Source organism: Dicentrarchus labrax, unplaced genomic scaffold, assembly GCF_905237075.1.
Source record: "Dicentrarchus labrax unplaced genomic scaffold, dlabrax2021, whole genome shotgun sequence".
Lineage (NCBI taxonomy): Eukaryota > Metazoa > Chordata > Actinopteri > Moronidae > Dicentrarchus > Dicentrarchus labrax.
In genome coordinates this window covers 88,984-114,626 of record NW_026136981.1, presented here as the reverse complement: position 1 = coordinate 114,626, position 25,643 = coordinate 88,984, and the positions used below count along the sequence as shown (strand labels likewise).

Below are 25,643 nucleotides of genomic sequence, written 5' to 3'. Positions count from 1 at the left end.
GTTTTATTTGTATAGCGCCAATTCATAACAGAAGTTATCTCAGGACACTTTCAAATAGAGCAGGTCTAGACCGAACTCTTTATAACATTATTTACAGAGACCCAACAGTACCACCATGAGCAAGACCTTGGAGACAAGGGCAAGGAAAAACTCTGTAACCTCCTCACCTGTGACAGTGATCCAGCTGGGTGGAGACTCTCCATGACTGCCAATGTGACACTTGTAGAGGCCTTCATCAGACCTGGAAACATGGTGGATGGTCATGTGACCTGTAGGCTCAGTCCTGATGAGGGAGCCATCTTTATAGAAAGCAGCTGTGAGGTTGGAGGGAGGGGTCTTTGTTTTACAGTGCAGAGAGACATCATCTCCCTCCATCACAGGGAGGACAGGACTCTGCAGGATCACTGGTCCACCTCAACACAGAGACAGACTACAGCATTTCATCCATTTACACACAGCTTCATCAACACTAACTCCACAGTCTGATCTTACCAGTGACACTGATGTTGATGGTGTTACTGGTTGCTCCCTCTCTGGACTCACACCAGTAAACGCCACTCTCTATTGGGACGATGAAGTTGATGTTACAAGAAGAACCAGCTGGTTCTCCCCATGTTACTCCACACTGAGTCCTGGTGTCTGTGGTTGTGTTCCTCCTCAGTGTCCATCCAGCAGAGCTGTCGTCCTCCTCACAGCTCAGAGAGACAAACTGTCCTTTAAACATCTGAGAGCTGCTGGGACTCACAGTCAGAGAGGCTGGAGGGAATTTATGAGTGAAACATATTGACCAATCAGAAACAGGTTGAAATATTTATTGCGGTTTGAACAACATATTCTTAAATGTTAAGGTTTATCAGACACCACATCACTGCACAGAGGTTAATACTACAACTATAAAACCACTTTAACATACTCTGATACCAACAACCTAACTAACCTAACCCAGGAGGAAGTCACTGATCCCAGATATAGTTCAGCACATAATCCCTATACGACTTTCTTTAAGAACACACTTTGTCATTATTCAAATAAAGATTTAGTCCGTAACTCTCCATTATTTTCAGTCTCTGCAGGCGGAACAAGTTGTTAGTACGTGTGTTTTGTGGTCTTTATGTGCACTGACCTTGGTGTGTTTGGCAGCACAGCAGCGAGTTCAGCACTGAGGAGAAAAAAGATTTACATTCAACAAAATGAGGCTCTGAAATCTGTTTCCACTGAATAAAGGTCAGATTACTTTCAGTAAATAATAATAAATCTTTGAGGTTTTTCAATCCTGTGGTGGATTAAATAATAATCTTGGAGCACTGACCACAGACCAGCTCTCTGACTCATCTGATGCATTAAAGCAGAGCTCTTGTTGAGACAGGATGTGTTTAGTGGCAGGAGGTGAGAATGTCGTTTAACACTGCTGAGGTTCAGCAGCTCATTAAATATGACATTTTACAAAGTTTCATGAAGTGGTTTGTCACATCCTGTTGAAAATAAGTTAAAAAAAAAAAACCCTGAATGTAAAAGCCTGAGATTATTTCTCAACTAATGAATTCTTCTTTCTCATATCTGTTCATCAATAACATCCTCTCCCTCTCAGCTGACCGGCTGTAAATATAATCATTAATATTTGGACAGTGTGTACTCACAGAGCAGCAGCATGATGTTGGACTCATGGTGGCACATAGTGATGTGACAGAGATGTTTCCGTCGCAGCAGTTGAACCCTCCTCCTTCCTTCTGAGGAGGTGAGTTTACTGGCTGTGTGGTTTTTGCTCTCAGCAGCAAAACAGCAAAAAAAGGTCAATCGTTCTAAAGCCTTCCTTTCTAATAAGGCCAACAAACAGAGAGATAAAGGAAGGGAAGGGGGTGTGTTGGAGCGGAGGAGTGATGGTAATGATTTAACTAACGTAACTAATAGAGACGATGTAGGACAGAGTGGACGTAGATTAGAGATTAAAAACAGAAATAGAGTGTTTGAGAGGACGGTAGATACAACAAGAATAATGGAGGTGCTTCTAGAAGGGAGAGCCTGGTCACGATGCAGGAAGAGAGCCAATAAACACAACAACAACAACAACAACAACAACATTTTAACCGTAAAAGAATCTGCAGTCTGCCGTACGTGTGTCCTGAGGAAAGGATGAAGGTGATGTGTGTCTCTTTCTGTCCGCTGTGTCCCTCAGTCTGTCCTCCTTTCTCTGCTGGAGTCTGTTTCTGATTGTTTTGTTTCTCTTTGTGTGCTTTTGTATGAACTTTGTGAAACTTTGTAACTGTTTTGCATCGGTTTTTGTTTGTTTGTGTTGTTTGTAGTCGTTTTGTGTCTCCGGACTTTAAATCAAAAACTAGAGCTGTGTGATGCGTCTGGATGGGAGGACACACTGTGGACTGACTCTGAACTTCATTGAACTCCATATTGATTCTTTACCATTCTACAAACTGCTTCCATTCACTGATAAAAGAACTCGTCTGACCAATATTCACTCTGCTGATGATCTATAATTGTCCTATGACTCACTGTGAAGCTCTGCTCACTGATTGGCTGAGGGGCAGGAAGAGAACTGTCGCTGCATGTCTTCATTCATACACACTCGGAGAAGAGAAGACGAGCAGAAGTGGAGCAGTGTGACTCTCAGATAACGGAGACGGACAGAAGGAACCAAATCACACTCAAAGTCTGTTTCCCAGAATGCAACAGTTTTCACCTGTGAGAAGGTGAGTAACTCAGTTTATTGACTCGTTTGTATAAAATATATAACCTGAGGGAGCAGTTCAATCAGTGTGTCTAAAAGGTTAAAGACGGAGAGGTTTATAGAGTTTATTATTATTATTATTATTATTTGTAGGTAAACAAATTAACAAATGACACATTTAACTCTGATTGAAACCACACGTCTGTGTCGGTCTGCAGGACAAACGGATTAAACAGGAAGTGTGTTCACAGCTGGTTTCTGCTGCCCCCAAGTGGCCACACACACACACCCACACACACACACACACACACACACACACACACACACGAGCTGAGTAATAAACATTAATTCTGACAGAAATGATTAAAACATTATAAACTCTGTAAAGATAAATGTTACTGCAGAGCTGCTGCACTGAGTTACAATATATTGTACAGCTGTAAGTAATACAGCACACCCAGAGTTCTCATGGTGAGAAGTTGAATGTCTGAGGGTACCTGAATGCAGCACAGACAGCATAACAACCTCACCCAGAGCAGGAAGAGAACTCCTGTCCTTTCTCTCACAGCTGATATGTTTTTTGTGGGTTTCTCCTGTTTCCTGATCTTCTTTCTGGTCTCTGCATCTGAAGGTGAGTTGTGTCATTGTCTTGGTTTGTGTGTGTGTGTATAGTGTGCACTGACACACACACAGACACACACACACACACACACACTCCTTATGCATGACTCATCTGCGGTCAGGGAACATATGGCGAGCTGGGTGTTTGTTTCAGGATCATTTCTATCAACCTATCCTACGAACCTATTTCACTAATGAACTGTTATTAACACGTTTTTACACTAATGCTATAACTTTAAACAGATTAAACCTCTTTCCTGTATAAACATTTTTATGAACTAATGTTCTTTTACTTTTCTACATTTTAGTGGTGCTGCAGCCCCCTCAGCTTCCCACTTCATGTCCACTGTTATGAAGATTATATTATCATTACTGTCATTGCTGTTTAGCTGGTATTATATAGAATATGTCAAACATACTGTACTTAGACTCCATCATGCAATACTTTCACTTTAAAATGACATCTTGACGTGGCAGCGGGATCAGAGCTGGGAAACACCAGGTGGACAGAAAGGTTTCACTATTGCATTGCACTTAAGAAATCAGGTCTCTGTCAGCTGTTACCTAGTTACTGAAGTACCGCAGTGCATGTAAGAGGGAGAGAGAGAGAGATTTATAATAACTGTGTTATTTCACAGAAGGAGTCAGCTGGTGGGGAAAGTCAATAAAACCAAAGCTGTTTGCTTTGTAACTGAACTTTTCTGTTGGTTTTCAGACCAGCCAGAGATCACAGTGAAGGCTGGAGATGATGCCCCTCTTCAGTGTCAGGGTCCCAGAGAGGCCTCCATCATACTGTTGGAGTGGATCAGACCTGATCTGGACTCACATGGTTACTTGTTCTTCTACCGAAACGAGCGCTCGTATGAAAGCTACCAGCATCCGTCGTATCGCGGTCGAGTGGAGCCGAGAGATCCAGAGCTGAAGAACGGAGACTTTTCTGTTGTCCTGAAGAACGTCACCGTCAGCGACACTGGAACATACGAGTGTCGGGTTGTTATGGAAACCACCGAGAGGATACGCTCTGAGATCAGGAACCTCATCCAGCTCTCAGTCACAGTCACAGGTGAGTCTGTAGAGCTCAGACTCAGGTGGGTTTGTAGAGCTCAGACTTACTGATACCTCACATCTTTGTTCTGCTCTGCAGCTAGAAACACCTGGGCTGGAGGTAACGAGGATGGAGGTAACGAGGATGGAGGAAACAAGGATGGAGGAAACAAGGATGGAGGAAACAAGGATGGATATGTTGTTGGAGTTGTAGTTGGTTTTTCAGTTATTGGTGTTCTCGTTCTTGTTGCTATTGTTAGTTTTATGATTTTAAAACGTCGTAAAGGACTCAAAGACAATACTTTCTATAAACCTCCTGCTGATGCAACAGACAACCATCGAGAGGTCTGAACAGTCCCAGAGGTTTCAAACGAATAAAGAATAAATATATATTTATACATAACAAATGGTCTGAAACATTGTGATTATAATAAACAGACTTACACTCAATATTAATATTATATTATACTGTTACCACTACCTTTACTTTTGCAGTTTTGTTTGACACCTCTGGGCCACCGTTAAAGTCACAGTTACAGAAGGATAACAAAAGAGACTTTAAGTGAAGACAGAGACAGAAAGTAAACAGAACAGGCTCAGCATTATATATCAGCTGTTTCTCATTAGTGTTATTGCATTGAGTCAGGATCAGCAGCAGACTGGGAGCTTTCACTGATGTACCTTAATCAACTTATTGCACATTAACCAGAGACACTACGAGAACCAGTTTAATGACTAATAACTAACCTTCCAGTTTCCATCAGGTGTAAATTATATTGTGTTGTCCTCTTTATGAATGGATCAATGTGCAATTATTAACCAATATCTGTTATAGGTTTCTGTATTTTTACAAGTTATCAAAGTGTGCAAGAAAAAATACAAATATTAAGAACTTTTAGCTGTTTATTTGGGACTGCTGCACTTTATAAGTTTTCCTTCTGAGATTAAATGCAATTATTGTAAGTTGCATCTAAAAATTTGTAAGATGAAATATGAATTACAGTAATTGTCTGTTTGTAGCTCATTATTGATGCCCATTGATTTAGAAATGTGAAGAACCACAGAGCTTTTCAATCTCACTACAGATATCAAACTGTTTCCTCTGTATGTGCCTTAGAACATTAATCTTTCAATGCACTTTATTTCACCACTATAAGCTTTATTATGTTAATAAATGTGTTTGAACTTCTTAACATATTTCCTTTTTCATTGAGTCGTTGTTAATCATGTCGAGCAGCTGGACTCGTGTTATATGTTGGTAGGCAGTCTTTCGGTAGAGTGAGTGAGTCTAAAGGTTGTTTACCAGACTCTGCTGGTCGTGTTGCTACATGTCTAATCTCACCTAGAAATAAAAACCACATCACACACACACACACACACACACACACACACACACACACACACACACACACACACACACACACACACACACACACTTAAAGCTATAATCCTTCTGGTGTTCATGAAGTGAAATCATTCAGTGTATTTACATTCTTATACACCAGGTACTCACTGTACAGTCAGCATTATACATTAGTATCTAATCACCTGAAAATAATAATCATTGTGTTGCTTTTGACAGTTGAAATGATCCATAAGTGTCACTAGACTCTAATTTATAAATCCTGCTTTAAACATACTTTTATACTATACAGCATTAAGTATACTGACAGATGAAATCTTCCTCTTTATCAGTACTCAATGTACTTAATCCTTTCTTTTGTCATTTTTATGTTTTAAAGTATAAAAATAGTGTTCATGTTACAAAATGTTGTCCCTCTGTTGCTAATCTGAACGGATTCACTCCTTAGAGGGTAGAGGGAAGTGGGGTGGGGTGGCAAGTTGTCATACACTGTATCGTTACACAGTTGTGGCAACTCTGAAGCCCTTGGCTGCCAGTCCCAGCCTTGTTTCTGATTTCTACCTCTGTTTTACAACACATTCAGCAGGGTATTTTCTTCTGTAATCTTAAACAGAACATAGAAGGTTTAACACAGCAAATATGATTTTGAACTAACTGTGAATTAATTTATTTATCCTTCTCACTTTTATGTCATTTCAGTTGTATTTTACCACAACAACAGTCAGTCTGTGAGATTGATCATCTTTATTCTGTAAGTGGAACTGTGACGTTTGTGCTCATCTGTATCAGTCCAGCTGTTCTGTGCAGTCGGTTGGATGAGGAGACACGAGTTAAGTTATTGGGGCAGAGGCACAGGATGTGACCTTGTGACCTGCGGCCTCCCTACAAGTGAACAAGTTAGGCTGCATGCCTCATTACTAGGCACCTAAAATCTGCGGGCCGCGTGGCGATGACGATGATGTTGCAGTTATTTGGCAGTAAGCCTCATTAATAACACTGTAAATCCCTCGCTCCATTTGTGTGGAGAAATAAAAAAACTCTTGAGTTCGACTGACCTTCCAACCGGATTCTGTTATGTCCTTGTGCAGTCGGTCCTGCAGAGGTCATTGGTTTGTGCATGCTGCATTTTAAACAAGTAAAAAAGTCAGAACTGAGTCATGAAATTAATGAATTTAAGATTTAAACATGTTTGTCTTTCAGAATACAAAATTGATTATATAAAGACTAAAGCTTATTCTATTAGCCAAGAATGGAAAATAACCATTCTCAAGTAAAAACAGTCAACCAATAAGGCCAACTACCCACTTTCAGAACATTTATTAAGAGAATAGTTTATGAGTTTAAACTCCCTCTGTCCTTTGAGCTCACAGTCCGGTTGTTCCAACAATCCTCTGATACTTGTCCCAGTGACAAGGCACAGCTCCAGAATGGAGTTTGACATTTTCTTTTTGTTTTTCGGCAACTATCTGACTAATGAAAAGTGCGTCACTTAAGACTACTGTCAACTATTATGGGGGCATCCCGAGGAGCTTTTGTTTTCTATTTTATAGGAGGCAGTAAGAACACACAAATATGAGTTTTTACTCTTAAAACCATTGTCCATGTGGTACACCAATGCAAATACATTCTTACTAACACAAACTGTTGTCAGGTGGGAAGCGAGTGAAGAATGATGTCCTGGTTTATGCAATATGAATTGCAGCTAGACTTAATTTGGCTAAACTGTTTTATTATTGAAACCAAATATAGCAACATTTTATCCATCAATGCACTTTACCTATACTGTCTCTCTGTATCTTTGTCTGTTGCTATAGAAACAGAGATACACAAAACTCACTCCTGTGACCAGTGTGAGAAGTAATTCACAATGATTCAAGGTCCATAAGAGAGTTCACACTGGAGAGAGACCATACAGCTGTGAGCAGTGTGGTAAAGCTTTCTCTCAGTCAAGTAACCTCAGGTGTCACCAACATAGTCACACTGGAGAGAAACCGTACCACTGCAGACACTGTGAGAAGGCTTTCATGGTACACGAATGCTGTGACCAGTGTGAGAAAACACACAAAAGACAAAGAGATCCAACAGTTAATCGGAGAGTTCACACTGGAGAGAGACCGTACCATTGTCAGGAGTGTATACTTTCATATCATCAGAACTACACAGTCATTATCAAAGATTTCACATTAAAGAGAACCCTCACCATTGTCAGCAGTGTGACAAAGGGATCACATTGTCGAAGAGCTAAAGATTCACCTGAGATTTCTCACTGCAGAGAAACCATACAACTGTGAACAATTTGGGAAAACTTTTTCACGGTTATGTCACTATAGAATCCACAAACAAACTCATAGCGGAGAGAGACCATACAGCTGTGACCAGTGTGGTAAAGTGTATTCACACCGGAGAGAAACCATACCGCTGCAGATACTGTGAGAAAGCTTTCATTTATGCAACAAGCCACCCTGTACATCAACAAATCCACACAAAAAAATGTGTTAATAAATCTGATTGCTATTACGGAAGCCCTGAAAGGCAAGTCAATGCAGGAGCTTGTGTATGTAAACACGTTATCACAAATGACAAAAATTGTACTCTGTTTCAAAGGGTTGGATGCACTTCCTTATAGCCAAACAGCCATCTAATGTTAGTAATTTAAAAAGCTCTACTGTTAAAACTTCCTTGTGTAACATTGAGGAGGATCTATTGTCAGAAATATAATATTCATAGTTATGTTTTCATTTGTGTTTAATCAGCTGAAAATAAGAATCGTTGTGTGTTTGTTACCTTAGAATGAGACGTTTTATCTGCAGACGCATCGGTTGCCGTTTTCCTGCCACCATAGTTTCTCCTTCACACTTGAAAGGGAGGATGAAGAGACGGGGTTGCCTTTAACATTATACTGTGTGGAAGAAGACTAGAGACCATAAATTCACTAGGAAACTGTTTACTCTTTTCATATCAGACTTCTACTTGCAGCCGCCCTCTGCTGGCCTTTAGAAAGATTTAAAACACAAGAAGAATGTGTGGAATCAAACATTCAGTATCTGTTGTTCAGATACTGATACAGATACATTCAGTATCTGTTGTTCTGCTGCATCAACGAGGATCCTTTGTTTTCACTCCTTTAATGAACTGATGGTTCATCTCTGTGCTGCACATACGACACACACGGATTAATATTGTCTTCATTTACTGGACATTCTGTAAAATACACTGTGGCACCCCGTCAACACGTTTATGTCCAACATTATCTCTCAGCACAACGGTACAGTGACTCATACACCAGTTCAACAAACATTAGCCTCCAACCTATGCAACACGGATACGTTACACTACATATTACTGTGGGTCCCTGTTTCATCATTACTGCACACACAGAGACGTAAAAGCAATTCAAACACACACTCAAAATATAGCAAGCAAGCAATATAGCAGCAAAGGTTAGCTTAGCTGCTACATTAAGTTTTATTTCATTAAAACATACACAGCAGGGATACATGGCCACCTTTCCCACCATCTAATGTCTGTATTTATGAACTAATCTGTATAACTTCTTCTATGAACTTCTTGTCCTCGTATCTGTGTCTGATGAAATAAACTGGCACCTTTTCTGTCAACAAACCACAAAGTTCTCACCTTCGAAGAGGAAGCAGGTCATGTGACTGACAGCTGGAGGTGACATGTTGATCTCACAACTGTAAGAGAGTTACGATGGGACAAACATCTGCACACTGTCTGCTCTGTAAGTCCAATCTGTTCTAATCTGTGTATCTAATGATTGTAAGGTCTTATTGGGATGAACTGAGATTTTTGTGGAGAGAAATCAGTTGTTTAACAATTTAATAAGTTTAGAAAACAGTTCTCATTTCCTGCAGTGGAGCCTGTAACAGCAGGAAGTAACAACACTTTAATATGTGATATTCTGTCTCATCTCGGATTAAAATGTAATATAAATATTACTGTCCAACACTACTGCCATCAAATCCTAAATGTACAACATGTCAGTGGTGTAAAGAGACAAAAGAATTAGTTTATAGTTGGTTTATTGGGCTTTGCACATTAACAGCTCATCATAAAGACTGAGAAGAAATGACACTCCTTCAAATATAAAAGTATAAAATGTGATTGTATATTATGACTGTATGATGTGGATTTGATGATGGTTGTCTGACCTTTAAAGGACCAGTGTGTAGGATTCAGTGGCGTCTGGTGATGTCTCTGCAGGCTCATCATATGTTTATTTCGTTGTATATCTTAAAGTTAAATGTGATACAGGTTAGATATTTAATATGCACAAAGTTGTAATGTTTGTATTTCCGAGAATCGTCTTGTGTTCAACATAAAACCTCAAACCACTCTCACTTCTCTTCAGGGCTAACCACAATGCTATGCTGCACTGCTACCCAAGGTTGGTAAACACCTCCTCTGACAGTCCACAACAGTCACATTGGAGCTTTCTACCAACCACAGAGAGAAAAGTTAGAATGCAGATAAAAGTCCTGAAACTAAACGGTTGTTAGGACGTGTCGCTAGAATCAGCCCTTTATTGAGCTTTCAAATCCTTCAACAAGTTCAGAAACAAATCTTCAGCTCGAACACAGACGATGTTTGAAACTTAGTATTAAGTTTCCATTAAAAACAGATGTCTGCTGAGATTTAATGAACAGAAGTTGAAACTTGTCATGCAGTATAAAGCAGCTGTGGAGAAACTGGAAGTTACTAATAACCATTAAAGATCAATGCACACTGATTTACTGATGTTCATGCTTTAACCACATTAAAGGTTGGATTCAATCTGTAAGAGCCGTTTGAGTAAAACTTTGGCAACGTTGGCAACGTTGATTTCATGTTCAGAAACTAAAGTTCAGTGTTTCAAATTTCACTCTCAGATTGTTTAAAATATCATAAATTCCCTCCAGCCTCTCTGACTGTGAGTCCCAGCAGCTCTCAGATGTTTGAAGAAGACTCTGTCACTCTGAGCTGTGAGGAGGACGACAGCTCTGCTGGATGGACACTGAGGAGGAACACAACCAGAGACACCAGGACTCAGTGTGGAGTAACGTGGGGAGAACCAGCTGGTTCTTCCTGTAACATCAGCTTCATCGTCCCGTTGGACAGTGGAGTTTACTGGTGTGAGTCCAGAGAGGGAGCAACCAGTAACACCATCAACATCAGTGTCACTGGTAAGATCAGACTGTGGAGTTAGTGTTGATGAAGCTGTGTGTAAATGGATGAAATGCTGTAGTCTGTCTCTGTGTTGAGGTGGACCAGTGATCCTGCAGAGTCCTGTCCTCCCTGTGATGGAGGGAGATGATGTCTCTCTGCACTGTAAAACAAAGACCCCTCCCTCCAACCTCACAGCTGCTTTCTATAAAGATGGCTCCCTCATCAGGACTGAGCCTACAGGTCACATGACCATCCACCATGTTTCCAGGTCTGATGAAGGCCTCTACAAGTGTCACATTGGCAGTCATGGAGAGTCTCCACCCAGCTGGATCACTGTCACAGGTGAGGAGGTTACCTTTGATTTCAGGACTTATTTCATCCAGATATTCACCTGACCAGGTGGGATTCTCTCTGCAGGTAAACCTACAACCACAGCCCCGCCCACACCTGAAGCCCCACCCACATCTGCAGCCCCACCCACTGCCTCCAGCCCCCTCCAGTTAGTGTTCAGATTGCTCTACCACCTTGTGATGTTCTGTCCGTACTGCATCTCCACTGTCCTCATGGTGTCTTTATATCGACAGAGGGCCACAGGTAACACTCATCAATCAATCAATCAATCAATCAATCAATCAATCAAAATCAATCACAGTATCAGTTAACAGATGAATTATGATGTGCTGTTGGGTGATGTGTTGCTCTTTTATTACTGCTGATAAAATGAATCTCATTTTATTTTTAACTCCTTTGACAGGAAATGACCTACCTGTCTCCATGGCGACCCCTGAGGAGGGATTGGCTGAGGACTTGGTGGCAGTCAGCACAGTTCATCACTTCTGATACTGGTACCGGTACAGAAGCCCATAGAGAAACTGATGGAATATCTGTACAGTATTGGACTATAAATATGTATTTATATGTATATATATGTAGTGTTTGTGCTACTGTAGGGCGACACCCTCCCTGTCTGAAAGTCTCATTTATTTTAACCCTCGAGGCACCCTGGGGGACCAAACGTTTACACTCTTCCTTTTTGACTTGTTTGATTCTCAATATATCAGTTTAAAGGCTAATTGTATGAAACTTGGCCAGGATTGGTTTTTTATTATTATTTATAAAATTCCATGATCCCCTCTATTGTAAGGTGTATAGGATAGGAGATTCACACTATACCTACAACCTTTAACCTCGGGCCTGACTTGGACCTATTGACTCCCATTATAACCACATATTTTTGATATACAGTAATCTTGACATATTATAATGCTTTTCCCATGAATACCTAATAAATCTAAGCCACTACCTTCAAAATACAGGGAAAACAGGTTTTAGGTCTGATGATTTTAGTCCATCTGTGACTCTATGAGAGGTTCCACAACAGAGCTATCGTTAGCTGGAAGCATTTAATGTGTCATTCTCATTCCTAAATGAATGCTTCCTCAGTGACAGTGTAGTTAGTATTCTAGCTGCCTCTCTTGCTCTTTCAGATATACAGTGGATAGAAAAAGTCTGTTAAAATGTCAGGTTGAGATAAATCTTTCTTGACCTGACATATTTAACTGTTAACACTGTAATGGCAAAACTTACTATTTATAATTTACATTGTTTAGAAATGTAACTATTAAATTCTTTATAACATGTTTTATGAACATTGTACCTGTTGTTCACAGCATTAGAGCAGCAAGGAGTGGTTTTACAAAACAAAACAAGTGTATAACACCACACGTAGCATTTCCTCTACAACATACTGCCCGACCAACTTCTTCAACTCTCCCCCACTTACTGGTTTTGCACCGAAGTCCAGCTTTTGTTGTTTGGGTGGTGGGGGACCTCCTGCTCTCTGCTTCGTACCACCTGGTGGGACTTAATAATAATAATAATAATAATAAATTTTATTTATAAGCGCTTTTCTAAATACTTAAAGACACTTTACATAAAAACATAAAAGCAGCAAAACAACATCAAATAGTAAAACACTAAAAACACATCAGACTAAGCTTAACATTAAAAGCAATTTTAAAAAGGTGAGTTTTTGTCAGTGATTTGAATGTTGGAGGGTCGGTACAGTCATGGATGTGTTTGGGGAGAGAGTTCCAGAGGGAGGGGGCAGCTACAGAGAACGCTCTGTCGCCCCAGGTTCGGTGCTTGGTCCGGGGTTGGAGGAGTCAGGAGGTTTGCTTCAGATGAGCGGAGGCTGCGGGATGGATTGTGGCGATGGAGCAGGTCAGTGAGGTAGGAAGGAGCCTGGTTATGGAGGGCTTTGTGTGTAAGGAGGAGGATTTTGAACTGAATGCGCTGTGGAACTGGGAGCCAGTGGAGGTTCTGGAGGACGGGAGTGATGTGGTCACGGGTGTGGGTGTGGGTGAGCATAGGTGCAGTGGAGTTTTGGATGTACTGTACCTTATTTAGAGACTTGCTCTGTAAGTTTGACTGTGCAGTGCTGTGACTCTAAATGTTTCTTCAAATTTGACGTAGTGTTTTTGTAGCTAGATAGCACTTTGTCACCACCAGCACAGAGCGTACAACGAACCTTAATACTGCCATCTTTAACTGACACAAACTCAAAATAGTGACTGTATTTCCAGCAAGCAAACGCGCATCTCTCTCCTCCCTCCATTGTTGTTTATGTTTGTGTCTGCGTAGCCTACACGTGAACTGTCCTCATGATGAAAACGTGACTTGTCGCATAGGCTACGTGACTTCACTCCCAGAGACGCAAGAAGAAAGCAAATATATTTTTTATTATGGAAAATTAAAAACATAGTAACACACAGTGACTTGGATAAGTAACTTTAATCTGATTACCGATTTGGAAATAGTAACGCGTTAGATTACTCGTTACTGAAAGAAGTGGTCAGATGGGATCACAGCATCACTGCTGAGGATGTAGCTGTGTTCAGAATTGACCCATCACATTCAAACTCATATTAAATAGTAGTCAGTACACACAGTGACTCTGATGAATCCCAAATTAAGTTCAGCTATTCTAGTTGGATTTTCCTTACAGTTTCTTAGTTGCATCTCAGAGCAAAAGCCCCGGGGGAGCTTCCAGAGCATCAGAGGGATCTCATTGCTGAAAGGTATCAGTCAGGAGAAGGGTACAGAAGAATTTCCAGGGCATTAGATATACCATGGGGAACACAGGGAAGAAAACATGGCACAACAGTGAACTGATGAAAAGACGAGAAGAAAACTTCCAAGAGGCCTACAGGAAACATTAAAGGAGCTGTGTACTAAATGTGACAACAATCTCTGTATTCTTCCTACGTTTGGGCTATTGGTTAGGGTGGCAAGACGGAAGACTTTTCTTTCACAGAACAACATCCAAACCCGGCTAAATTTACCAAACAAATACATGAAGTCTCCCAAAAGTATGTGAGAAAATGTGTTCTAAAAGGGTTGGCACAAAAACAACACTGGACAGAGAACACCATACCCACAGTGAAGCATGGTGGTGGGAATTTCACCTTTCAGCACGACAATGACCCAAAGCATACATCCAAATCAACAAAAGCACGGCTTCACCAGAAGACGATGACGGTTTTGGGTTGGCCCAGCCGGAGCTCAGACCTGAATCCAACTGAACATCTGTGGGGTGATCTGAAGAGGGCTGTGCAAAGAAGAGTGGGCAAATATTGCCAAGTCAAGATCTGCCATTCTAATAGACTCAGTGCTGTAATAAAATCAAACGGTGCTTCAACAAAGTTGTCTATGTAGGATTCCAGAAATATACAAACAGCCCAGGTTGATTTTATGGGAGAAAACATATTTATATTTTTCATTGCACGGTACATCACTTTTACTATCTCTTTGTTGTGAACTTTAAACTTCTGGACTGCATTGATGGTGAGTCACCGCATCTGTTTTAATCTCCAACTTGCTGCAATGTGATGTCGAATTAGTCCCAAAGTATACAGAGGGATCACTAAACCGTAGCTGTAGTAATAGAGGTTGAGTGGTAAAACATGGAAAAACCACTGTAGACTGTAACACACTGTCAATACAACTGAATCAAAGCTGTAGAGAGAGCTGCTTTGGAAAGAAAGGAACATTCAGTGTTAGGGAGAAGTCATGTACTTGTTTGTCAACTCTGTCTCTTCACATACATTCATTTATTTTGCATTCTTTTTGTAATTGAACTCATCTCCTTCTGGTTCCAACTCGTGCAGCTGAGTTCTGGATGAGTTGCAGTCTATGGATTATTTAGTTTGAAGACACAGAGCAGCCAATCAGAGTTCAGAGAGCGTATGATGTCACTAGTGTCCAGGCAGACACTATTATAGGTCACTCTGCAGATCAACAGTTTACCTGGAAACCTCTCCACCTTCACTGGTTAATAAACTGGTTACATGTTCATGCAGCAGTGATAATAATAAATATATGATACAGCTTTAGTATATTTTACTGTTTATTATAAATATGATAACTTTACATTTACACATTCAGAGCAGCAGCTTAAACAGATTTAACTGAAATCTTTAGACCAACATTTATAAATCACAAACACATTATACAGTACAGAGCTCTCTGCACACTGCACCTTTAAAGCTTCAGTTTATGTTGGAAATAAAAGCTTTTACTGACTTTGTCTCGGTCACATTTGTTCAAATAAAACAAAGTATAAATACATATTAGCTTGTTCTCATATACTTCCCAGCATGCATTGCATTAAGCTTAACTTATAATACCAATCAGAATTAACCCTCTTGTGCCCCTGCATTAATGATATTTTAACATGAAACATTCGATTGCACCGATCAGCCAACAGTCTGAGCACTGATCCTCTCGTTACCGTTATCGTACCCCCCGAGATAAGGTAGCAGCTCACAGAAAGGAGTCATTATTAGTTTGCACTGAACCGTACAGAGCTGATGGTGCAGAGGCTCACTGAGGAACTGGTTCTGCTGATGATGACTGATTTAGTTCAGGGGCTTCATCAGCAGCAGGACACTCTGAACTCTTCTTCACATGGTTTTTATATTTCCACAAGATGAGAGAACCAATCACAATCACAACAACAAACGGAGCCACCAGTCCATAATGTCCACGCGTGTCCCCTCCCTCGTCAGTCTGTCCAGCTGTGAGACCTGAGGCAGAAACAGATGTGAGGTATCAGCTGTCTGAGGACTGATTCAATCCTACGAACTGGAGCTTTAACGAAGGCTTGTTTGGCTGCTATTAAACAATAAAGATCACAGTTTGTTTATCTGCTGTAGATCTTCCTGCAGACAGCGGAGGATCACTGACCTCTGCGGCTTTACAGCAGCAGTTCACTGCCTCTTTGTCTCTGTAGTTCTATCTTAAATCATTTTAAAAAGGTGTGGTCAAATTTATCATTATATTCATTTTTAAAAGAACGTGTTAAAAACAAACAATGTGATCGTCTTAAGTTCAATAAAAAGACAAAAATGTGTGAAGATTTGGAAATAAAACAATGGATGGATTTCTAATGCTGAGTTCAGAGAAATATATATACACACACATATATAGAAATATATCTGAGGGATTCTCAAAGCATATAATATTGATATGTGTGTTTAAAGATTCAACTTGAGAAAGAGGTATTATTGATTATTTCTTCCAACTGTTGGTGATCTTATGATGTAATGTTCCTACAGTGTAAAGGTAAATAGACCATCACATAATCAACCCAAAGAAGAGACAGGCTAGCAAATGTGAGGAAGTCACGACTGTTAAAATGTAGTTAAAGTCAAACGTATCTCAAACAGTAAATACAGTAAAATGACAGCATCAAATCTCCTAGCTAAGAAAATATGAGCATTTAAATATGAGATTATAAAGTCATTTGAGCGAATGTTCCCTTTAATGTTCTCTAAAGCAACTCTCCTGTGATACAGTGGAGGTCGTCCTCAAACAGAAAGTGTTCGCTAAAGAACAGTAAAGACCTTTCAAATATAAAATACTGAGAAAACTTTCCCTTTAATTATAGAAATAACAGCACAGTGAAATCTGTGTGAATATTATACAGTTATTGTTTATATGTTTGTTAGTGCAAACTCACCTGAGTGTGAGACCTTCAGGTGGAGCTCACTGGTCCTCTTCCTGTGCCCTCTGCTGCTCACTGTCACACACTCATAAGTCCCAGTGTCCCTGAAGGAGGCCCTCCTCAGGGTCACAGAGGCGTCTGCGTGCTCCAGTCCCCGATCCACCAGAGACACTCGACCCCGATAAGCTGGATGCTGGTACTCCTCGTACAGCCGTCTGTCCCTGTAGAAGAACACGTAGTGGTCTGACCCCAGCTCAGGTCTGCTCCACCTTACTGCTGTGAGGTCTGTGGGAGCCCGGCAGGGAAGAGTCACATCCGACCCAGACTCCACGGAGACCTCCTGGGGGTCTGAGAGAGAGAGAGAGAGAGAGAGAGAGAGAGAGAGAGAGAGAGCCATGCACATACACATTAATGAGCACTAAATCAGACGGAGTTTATGATCACACCGCCTGTTATACCTACACTGTGTATATGTGAGCATATATTCAGGTACTGATATATTCATTGGGGGTGGATTATCTTCTTCTGGCCTGTCTCACACACACAGATGATGTGCAGGGTCGCAGGTAATGTGGGTGGAGCCTGTCTGATGGAGTTGTTTTGGCTTTACATTTCTGAGTGTGTTAAATATATTTACGGTTGTTAAAGGACACACACACACACACACACACACACACTCAGTTCTGCCCGCCGACCTTCCTGCAGCTGGGTCAGGTGTTTAACTTGTGTGCAGTTTGATCAGGAACTTCAGGTCAGTGACTGAAATCCTCCCAGCATGCAAAGTCTCTGGAAGAATACAGGGACCGTCCTCTGGAGGTTCCCTCTGGTCAACCCACAGTACATCCCATAATATGCCCCACAGAAGTGTTTCAGAAACTGACAACATGCTGTTTATTGGTTTATTGTTCTTTATTGTTTTTACATCAACAGCAAATCCATCAGGACAAACAATGAGAGAAATATGGAACTTTTTCAAAGTTAAAAAACACAAAATAAATCTTATTTCATTTTGATTGACTCAGTTATTTCTTTAAATTGCTGAGAGACAAAACTTCCAGAGACAGACAGACAGACAGAGCGAGAGAGAGAGCGAGAGAGAGAGACAGACAGACAGACAGACATAAAACACAAGTGCACCATAAATGAATACATGAAAATAAAAATCAATGAACAAAAAAGGAAAAAAGAAAAATGTTAGTGTGAGTATGAGTTCATATTCAGACACACAAACAGCCTTAAAATACCACTGGATGTAAAGAGGTCAAGGGTCACATCTGGTTATATTTATCTCTAACAGTGTTTGATGCCGGCGATATAAACAGTGAAATATGACTTCATACAGGATACCACTCATAAATCTATTATTGTCTTTATATTTCTGTACATTGTTGTTAACTTTCATCCTCTGACTTACATTATATTATATTATATTATATTATATTTAATTATAATATTTAATTTAATGAATAAAAGCTGCAACGGAGCCCAATGAGGAGTGCTAATGCTAATGCTAACCCTATGACGTATAAACTTTATTGTAATATAATAATGTTCATACAGAGAGCTTCAGGAGCTTCAGCAGCAGCTCAGTCGCTGCGATGGTTTAATATAAAGTTACAAACAGAGGAGATATTAACAGTAACTCAGCTTCCTGTCGGCCATTTTGAGGATTCGTATTCATCAGCTCTTTCAATGTTTTAAACTCAGGTAGAAACTTTCCCAAGCTAAAGAAATGATGATTTATCTAACTTTCATTTAGATCAACCTGCTGCTGTATGAATGAGAACTCGTACCTGCATTCACTGTCAGTGTCCATGAAGCTGTGAATAAAGCCAGAAGCAGTCAGCACCTGAGGAAGATCAGGGTGAAGAGTCTTCCTGCTGCTCAGCTTTAAACAGACTCTCTGGCTCCGCCCACTGCTCCCTGAGGTCACATGATTTACCAGCAATCATAAACTGTTAGGTTGCGTTCAGGTTGTGTCAGACATTCAGCTACTGAGAGTGTAACAGCAGGTCTGTTGTAAACTCACACAGGAAGAGAGCTGCTTCTACCATTCCTTACTCTGCAAACATTTGGTGACATTAAGCTTTCGGTCCCTTCAGAGAGTCAGAGAAGATATATAAGATATATATATTATAAGATATATATATTATAAGATATATATACAGTGAAAACAACGCCACAGCTCCCAGTACCTCCAACCCAGCAGATAAAGATAAAGACTGGTTTAGAACTCCAACCTACAACACACAAACCTTTTGCACTATTTATATTTAATTTCCACTTTAGTAGTTTAATAGTTTTAGTTTAGTTAGTTTAGTTTAGTTTAGTTTAGTTTTAGTTTAGTTTAGTTTAGTTTAGTTCTAGTTCTTTTAGTTTTAGTCAAGTTTAATTTTTTCTGCTCATATTTTGGACTCAGTGTCCTACTTGAACAACAAATAGTGTATACACTTTAATTTATAGGTTTTAATATTTTCTAAAATTAATAATATTAGAAATATTTGCGGTTATCTGCAGCGCTGCTCTGAACCCAGTCTTAAGTTTATCCTACAGCTCCACCATGTGGACATTGCTCCTTACTGCAACCTCATTTATTCTCTGGATCTGGTAAAACCATTGAGATGTTTGAATTGATGACACATTAATACACATTTCTATTCAAATATTACACATTTAAAATAAGCAGGTACATGTTGAATTCTATAAACCAAAGTATGTAATCTGTCATCCCAAAAGGATCAATAAAGAGAAGTCTTTAAGTCTTTACTGACAGTCATTTCTAAGCTGGACAGAAAGTTGGTTTCACTATGAATGTACCTTGAAATACATTAACACATTTTAACATCATTTAATGTCTCTTAAACTGTGAGGTCTCATTTTCAAATGTAAAAGGTTTTACTTGATATTTATTATAATGAATGTGTAGTCTAACCTTTAATCACTCGTTAATGGTCGGATGCCAATAATGCACCAATAATAAGAAGTTAGACTATGAAATCTATTCAACCTATCAAAGAACTTAACCACAGTTAGTTTTAAGTTTCAGTAGATTTATTGCAGTTTGCACTGGTACATAAAGATTCATCCTCTCATCGTCCAACATTCAGCAATCCAAATGTCACACTAATAATTAGAATAATACAATAATAATTACCGGTATATGATACTATATAATAATAACAACACTAATGACATCACTGAGCTGCCCCGCCCTCAGGAGGCGTGGTCACACCCCAGGGCATGCTGGGTAGGTAATGTGCCAGCCACTCCCCCCAGCTGCTTCGGGGCTCCTCCTCCTCACCTCCTCTTTTCACCTCCCACCCCCCGACCACCCAGTCCACCTCCTCCCTCCCTCCGCCTGCCTCCTCCCTCTCCTCCCTCAGAATGACACTGTAGGACTTCCTGGAAACTTCTCCTCCACTCCTCTCTCTACCCCCCCCCTCATCTTTACCCCTCTTCCCACCATCTTCTGCAGGGACCCAACACTCCTCCTTCACGTCCCTCCATCCCTCTACCTGCTCCTCCTTGCTTAACAGACGGTACAATGTCTTCCTGTACACTCCCCTCTCCTCCCTCCCTCCTCGTTCTCCTTCTTCCTCCCTCATTGCGCCTACTCCTCCACTCATATCCACACTGACAAGGAGTCGTTCTTTCCCTCCTCTCTCCTCCCTCCCTCCTCGTTCTCCTTCTTCCTCCTTCATTGCGCTAGCTCCTCCACTCGGCTCCAAACTGACTAGGAGTCTTTCTTTCCCTCCTCTTTCCTCACCTTCCTTCCCTCCATCTTCCATAGCTTCTCCTCCCTCTCTCTGGATGAACAGAACCGATCGATACAGTGCCATCACTCCTCCTCCTGCCACCTCCTTCTCTTCCTGCCTGCTGTACGTTAAAATCCTTACTCCCTCACTACCTCCTCTCCTCCTCATACTCAGCGGCTTGTACACCCTCCGGTACCAGATGACCATCCTCGCCAGAGTCGCCAATATACACGCCCCAGACGCCACGCACAGCAGCAGACACCCGGCGAAAAGCCAAATACAGAAGACGCCAGCGCCTCTGACCGCACTCACTCTGCCACGCCGCCGGCTGCCCGGTTCAGCGATCACCCACGAAGGGATTGTGGTGGTTTTTGTGACTTCTTGGACTTTTGCTGTTGTTGGTTTTACGGTTGAAGGAACAAATGTGGTTGTCTCAGTTGGTTTTGTTGGCACAGCGGTCGTCATTTTAACGGGACTTTCAGTTGAGGGTTTGACGGTATGGAGAGAAGAGGAAGTAGGAGTATGCAGCTCAACCAACCGCATCGTACCTTTCACGTCTGACCCTGAATAATCTGACCATTCAATGAATCTGGACCATGTGACTACTCTGTGGTACACAGTGTGGAGTTCTTCTACGATTGCTGTAGCAGAGGAGGAGGGAGCACGAGCAGTGGTTGGAATAAAAGTCGTAGAGGTGGTACGAAAAAAAGTAGTAGCAGGAGTAGAAGCAGCAGTAGTGGGAGGAAGAGGTGATTTGGTGGTTGCAGCTGGGATCATAAGAGGGCCGTATGTAGTTGTTTGTGGGTAGAAGTTTGCCGTTGGACCCGAAGAACTCGGTGAACACAGATCAGATTCTTCCAGACTCATTACAGGTTTACCCTTATGCCACTGTGGAGAGTCACACATCTGGGGACAGATAACCATAAATATGTATTACACACAGTCTCTGTCCTAGTTCCTAAGGTAAACCCTCTCCAGTCTCTAAGGTAAGAGCTTTTAAAGGCACTCCCACCGTTGCTCTTCTTCTTGATCTGACTTTCCAAATCATACCATCAGTTTCCAGACTGCTATTACTTTTCTTTCACTGTGGTAACATTCAAGGATGCTCCAGTATCTGAATTTAATTGAGTCTTACTGTTTACCAAAGGGGTTAGGGATGGGATGGGAGTGTATTTCCAGCGTCACAGACACTACTGAAGGATCACAGAAATATTCTAAGGATATTATGGGTACTCACCACACTCTCTGCCTCGACCCTGATGAGCGGGCCATCCCGGACGTAGATGTTGAATTCGTAGTCGTCAATGTACCTTCGCAAGTAACCAAGGGAACAGGAACAGACCCAGAGATTCTCTGAGAGGTAAAGGTACGGCACCTCCTCCTTCTGGCTGAACCAATCATCCGGCATCACCTTGATCTGAAATGAAAAGGAGGTAGTTTTAGATCAGAGCTTGAACTGCTGAACTTGTACCACCGGTAATCTTTCAGGATGTTTACACCACCTTTATCTGAGTGCTAAAATGCTTTCAGATCCTATCAGCGTGTGTTCTCTCACCTTGTTGTTATGCAGGTAGAGGGTTTCTATGGCAGAGAGGGGGTGGAGCATGAGCTCGGGAAGCACCTTGATACGGTTTGACGACAAATCCAGGATCTAAAAGGTAAGACAGCCATTCAGAAGGCGACGGTTGAGGTTCTTCGGTAAGAAAACTAAGAACTCAGAGAAACTGACATGAGCTAACACATTCGTAACTGGTTTTGATTATGATTCAAGTGCTGAAATTGGCTCTCTAACATAATCATGATCGTAACGTGCAGTAACTGTGAAGTATTTTAGGGGGAAAAGCCATAATAGATTAATATAAGTCAGTGTTCTTATCCTAACTGAAGATTAAAAAAGATTTTGCTCCAGTTTTTGTATGTTTCAGTTTGTTTCTTTATGGGAAAAAGTCTTTTTGGGCTGCTGTGCGTCACCTGACAGACGCCATTACTGTAATTTGGCCACTATGTCACATTGGCTTTAAAGCTCTGCGCTCTTTCTTGGGACTTGAGCAAGATGAGGAAACTAGCATTGGTTGCTAGGTAACAGACATTAAAGCTGATAAGCGTTGTTGGATTGAGTATTTAGGATTTCCTAACCTATAAAATAGGATTCCTAAAGTTAGTTTGATTTGCTTCTGTAATACCAAATGGGAGAAATCTTCTCTTCTCTTAACTTAAGGCTTAAAATAGGCAGTTTCTGTAAAACAGCGCCTCCATCTTAACCTCCTAACACGCTGCATTCACAACATTCATCCACTGTTCAACCTCCATGATTATTAAGTTTTTGACATGCAGCCTTCACAGTTCCTTCATCATATCGCAGCATGTTAACACACGGACCTCCAGCTTGCTGAGCCCAGAGAAGGTGTGGTCGCTCAGGGAGTCCAAGGCGTTTTTGTTCAGGTAGAGCTCAGTCAGACCTGGACAGGCGGTGAAGGAACCGTCAGAGAGGGCCTTAATATGGTTCGACCCCAGCCGGAGAACACTGAGGGTGGGCAGGATCGGAGACACGCTGGAGGTCACCTCTGGCACCTGAAAGTCAGGAAACACACAACAATATGAGAGAATGAATACTGATACCAACTACTAACTAATATGCAGGCAGTATTTATATTTTTCCAGGAGCGTGGTGCAGACAGACACCTTGTTGCCTGTGAAGTCGATCTCATAGATGTCCGTAAAGGTCTGGAAGGAGGACCAGGACACACTGGAGAACAGGTTGTTAGGAAACAACAGAACCTAAAAACCAGAAAGAGAGAGAGTAGAAGAATATTTAAAACTGTGAGGGTTTCCTGTTAAACTGTTAATCTTATCGGTGTAGAACAGGAGGCTTGTGTCTCCGCTGTGGTCTCCTCCTGTCAGTCAAACACTTGAACACATGGTTGAGTTCAGCTCTTTAGACTGTAAATCGTGTGTGAACCAGAGTGTGACAATAAGGACCCTCAGAAAACCTCAAAATCATGTTATTTACAGTGTTTGAATGCAATTTGCCACATTTTAATTGAGTGTAATGTATAGTTCATGTGCCATGCTGCTGTCACAACTCCCTGCCAAATTATCTGTTTATATTCCTTCACTTTTGTTAAACATTAAATGTCTTTTTTAACAGACATTACTTTGAGCAAGTTTTCACAGCATGAAGGATGTTTGATTGTGCAGTGTTGTTGTGGAGCTACAATGATCCTGATTTAGTCTGTTTCAGAAGTTCTTTGTGGACGAACAGTGATCTTTAACTGGATATGGTCATTGAATAATAAAATCATGCAGCATTTCCCACAGAAAGAACATGGTGACGGTCAGAGCTTCAGCCAGATCAACATAACTTCAACTAAACTTTGAAAAAGGATACAAAGAAAATGGATAACTTCTCATGGATGTTTGAGAAAGGGGTGAAGATTTTATGATGGAAGATCATATACGCACTCTGTTTAGCATCTAGGGTGGGAGTGTAGGCGTAGATTACATTAAACAATTCATTTCGAGGACAACAGATTATTTCCAGGATATTGGCTCATTTTAATACATTTTCAGGTGTTTCCATGACTGCCTCTAAATTTCCAGGTTTTCCAGGACGTGGGAACACTGGTACTGCTGCCATGGCTTTATAAAGTGAAAAGTGTACGTTAACTTTGTAAACTTGTCTTGTTATAACCTGATAACTTAAATATCTTAACGTGTTTTTTACTTGTGACCTCTGCACATCTTAACTTTACATTGAACTCAGTGTTTCGTGGCGTTACCTTGGTCGATGGTTCGAATCCCGCCGGGACGTCGCTGAAGCCGGCCGCGGTGCAGTTCTCCCTCGGCCGGTGGTCCTTGTCCCTGTCGCTGTGGCAACCGACCACCGCTGTCACCACGGCAACGTGGGACAGGAGGAAGAGGAGGATGAAGAGCTGCATTCTGGAAACGACCCTCAGCTCCCGGAGGACTGTCTGTCTGTCTGTCTGTCTGTCTGTCTGAGAGGGGAAACTAAGAAACTAAACATACCAGGAAGTATCTGTGTTTGATTGACAGCTGCTGAAACAGGAAGTGCTGCTGCTCTGTTGATATCTGACCGCTGCTCCACTTTATATTTGTTTGTTCTCAGCAGCTTCCTCATTGTTTTCTTATATTTGAATGTGTGCTGCTGTCTTTGAAAGATAAAACAGAATAAGAGATGTATTCATGATGATACTGTAATTGATTACTCTCCAGTGCTGCTGCTGTTTCTGTTGAGGCCTGAGTAGTGTATGTGTATGTGAGTATGTGACCTCTGCTGCTGAGCCAGTAACGTTCTGTGGAACAAAAAGCATCACATGTGCTAAATTTGTTCAATTTGAAAACTCAAATAAGTTTGAACTTTGTGTTGAGACGTTTTGTTTTTACAATCATTTCATGTTCTTCTGTATGTATGTGCATTATGTTTATTAGACCACATTAAAATACTACAGGTAGGACTATAAATCACCATTCAGCGAATAACTTTAATTATTTTAACATCGTGACCATCAATATTTTATAATTATTCATGTTATTATTTGTATATTACGATTATTGTTAAGAGATATGATATTAAAAGCTGCAGTCATGAATAAGTTGGTGTCAACTCAATCTAATTAATTAATTTAACGCACTCAGAAATGTTCCAAACCTTGTTAAGCTCCACTGCTCACCTTTAAATGTACAACTGTTCACAGAAAGTCCTTCAGTGGTTTCGTTATGAAGAGCAGTTATTAGATTAAATGTTTATTCACACATTATTTGTGTTATTAATAAGCTTTACATAAGCTTCCAATATGAGTCTTCTTCATTTTAATATCAGTAAATCTGATCGACCTCGTGCTCTGTTGACCACCGCGCGGACAAACGCATCCTAATGAAACCCGTAGATCCAGGATGTGACGAGGTGATTTATTAATTCTGCTTCTGTAAAACAACTGTCTGCAGTGTGTGAGCTGATTGAAATCATTTTCCAGGAGTTTTTCTTGA

The 25,643-nt window shown here is 40.9% G+C and overlaps 5 protein-coding genes across 20 annotated transcripts in view; 2 read left to right on the top strand and 3 right to left on the bottom strand.

Moving 5' to 3' along the window:
• LOC127360956 (low affinity immunoglobulin gamma Fc region receptor II-like) overlaps positions 1-2,941 on the bottom strand; it is a 31,801-nt gene extending 28,860 nt beyond the window's left edge. For 7 of the 11 annotated variants that reach the window (XM_051395502.1, XM_051395503.1, XM_051395499.1 and 4 more), the window contains exons 1-4: positions 1,638-2,721; positions 1,124-1,159; positions 493-756; positions 168-413 (exon numbers count right to left, since the gene is read on the bottom strand). In XM_051395502.1, coding sequence (XP_051251462.1) covers positions 168-413; positions 493-756; positions 1,124-1,159; positions 1,638-2,079 — 988 coding nt within the window. In that variant the 5' untranslated portion in view covers positions 2,080-2,721. Of the gene's footprint in view, positions 1-167; positions 414-492; positions 757-1,123; positions 1,160-1,637 lie in introns of all 11 variants that reach the window. The other 4 variants (XM_051395509.1, XM_051395506.1, XM_051395508.1 and 1 more) reach the window with 4 other exon arrangements.
• LOC127360960 (Fc receptor-like protein 3) overlaps positions 1-11,961 on the top strand; it is a 66,663-nt gene extending 54,702 nt beyond the window's left edge. Inside the window, exons 1-6 of one of the 6 annotated variants that reach the window (XM_051395521.1) lie at positions 9,338-9,450; positions 10,081-10,116; positions 10,628-10,891; positions 10,971-11,216; positions 11,292-11,468; positions 11,629-11,961. In XM_051395521.1, the coding sequence (XP_051251481.1) occupies positions 9,420-9,450; positions 10,081-10,116; positions 10,628-10,891; positions 10,971-11,216; positions 11,292-11,468; positions 11,629-11,714 (840 nt within the window). In that variant the 5' untranslated portion in view covers positions 9,338-9,419 and the 3' untranslated portion in view covers positions 11,715-11,961. Of the gene's footprint in view, positions 1-9,337; positions 9,451-10,080; positions 10,117-10,627; positions 10,892-10,970; positions 11,217-11,273; positions 11,469-11,628 lie in introns of those variants that run through there. The other 5 variants (XM_051395518.1, XM_051395523.1, XM_051395519.1 and 2 more) reach the window with 5 other exon arrangements.
• LOC127360962 (coxsackievirus and adenovirus receptor homolog) lies at positions 3,101-5,538 on the top strand. The gene is made up of 3 exons (XM_051395524.1): positions 3,101-3,311; positions 4,017-4,364; positions 4,446-5,538. Exons 1-3 carry the CDS (start codon positions 3,182-3,184, stop codon positions 4,694-4,696), a joined length of 729 nt encoding a protein of 242 aa, XP_051251484.1. The 5' UTR covers positions 3,101-3,181; the 3' UTR covers positions 4,697-5,538.
• Positions 11,962-15,264: 3,303 nt separating the features above from the next.
• Positions 15,265-18,935, bottom strand: LOC127360946 (butyrophilin subfamily 1 member A1-like). Its single transcript, XM_051395466.1, has 3 exons — positions 18,911-18,935; positions 16,897-17,229; positions 15,265-15,961 (listed from the first exon to the last, which is right to left on the bottom strand). The coding sequence occupies exons 1-3, from the start codon at positions 18,933-18,935 to the stop codon at positions 15,759-15,761; spliced, it is 561 nt and encodes a 186-aa protein (XP_051251426.1). The 3' UTR covers positions 15,265-15,758.
• LOC127360955 (leucine-rich repeat transmembrane protein FLRT3) lies at positions 17,772-25,618 on the bottom strand. Its single transcript, XM_051395497.1, has 6 exons — positions 24,416-25,618; positions 23,319-23,414; positions 23,016-23,207; positions 22,192-22,287; positions 21,874-22,053; positions 17,772-21,542 (listed from the first exon to the last, which is right to left on the bottom strand). Exons 1-6 carry the CDS (start codon positions 24,572-24,574, stop codon positions 20,076-20,078), a joined length of 2,190 nt encoding a protein of 729 aa, XP_051251457.1. The 5' UTR covers positions 24,575-25,618; the 3' UTR covers positions 17,772-20,075.
• Between the last annotated feature and the right edge of the window lie 25 nt (positions 25,619-25,643).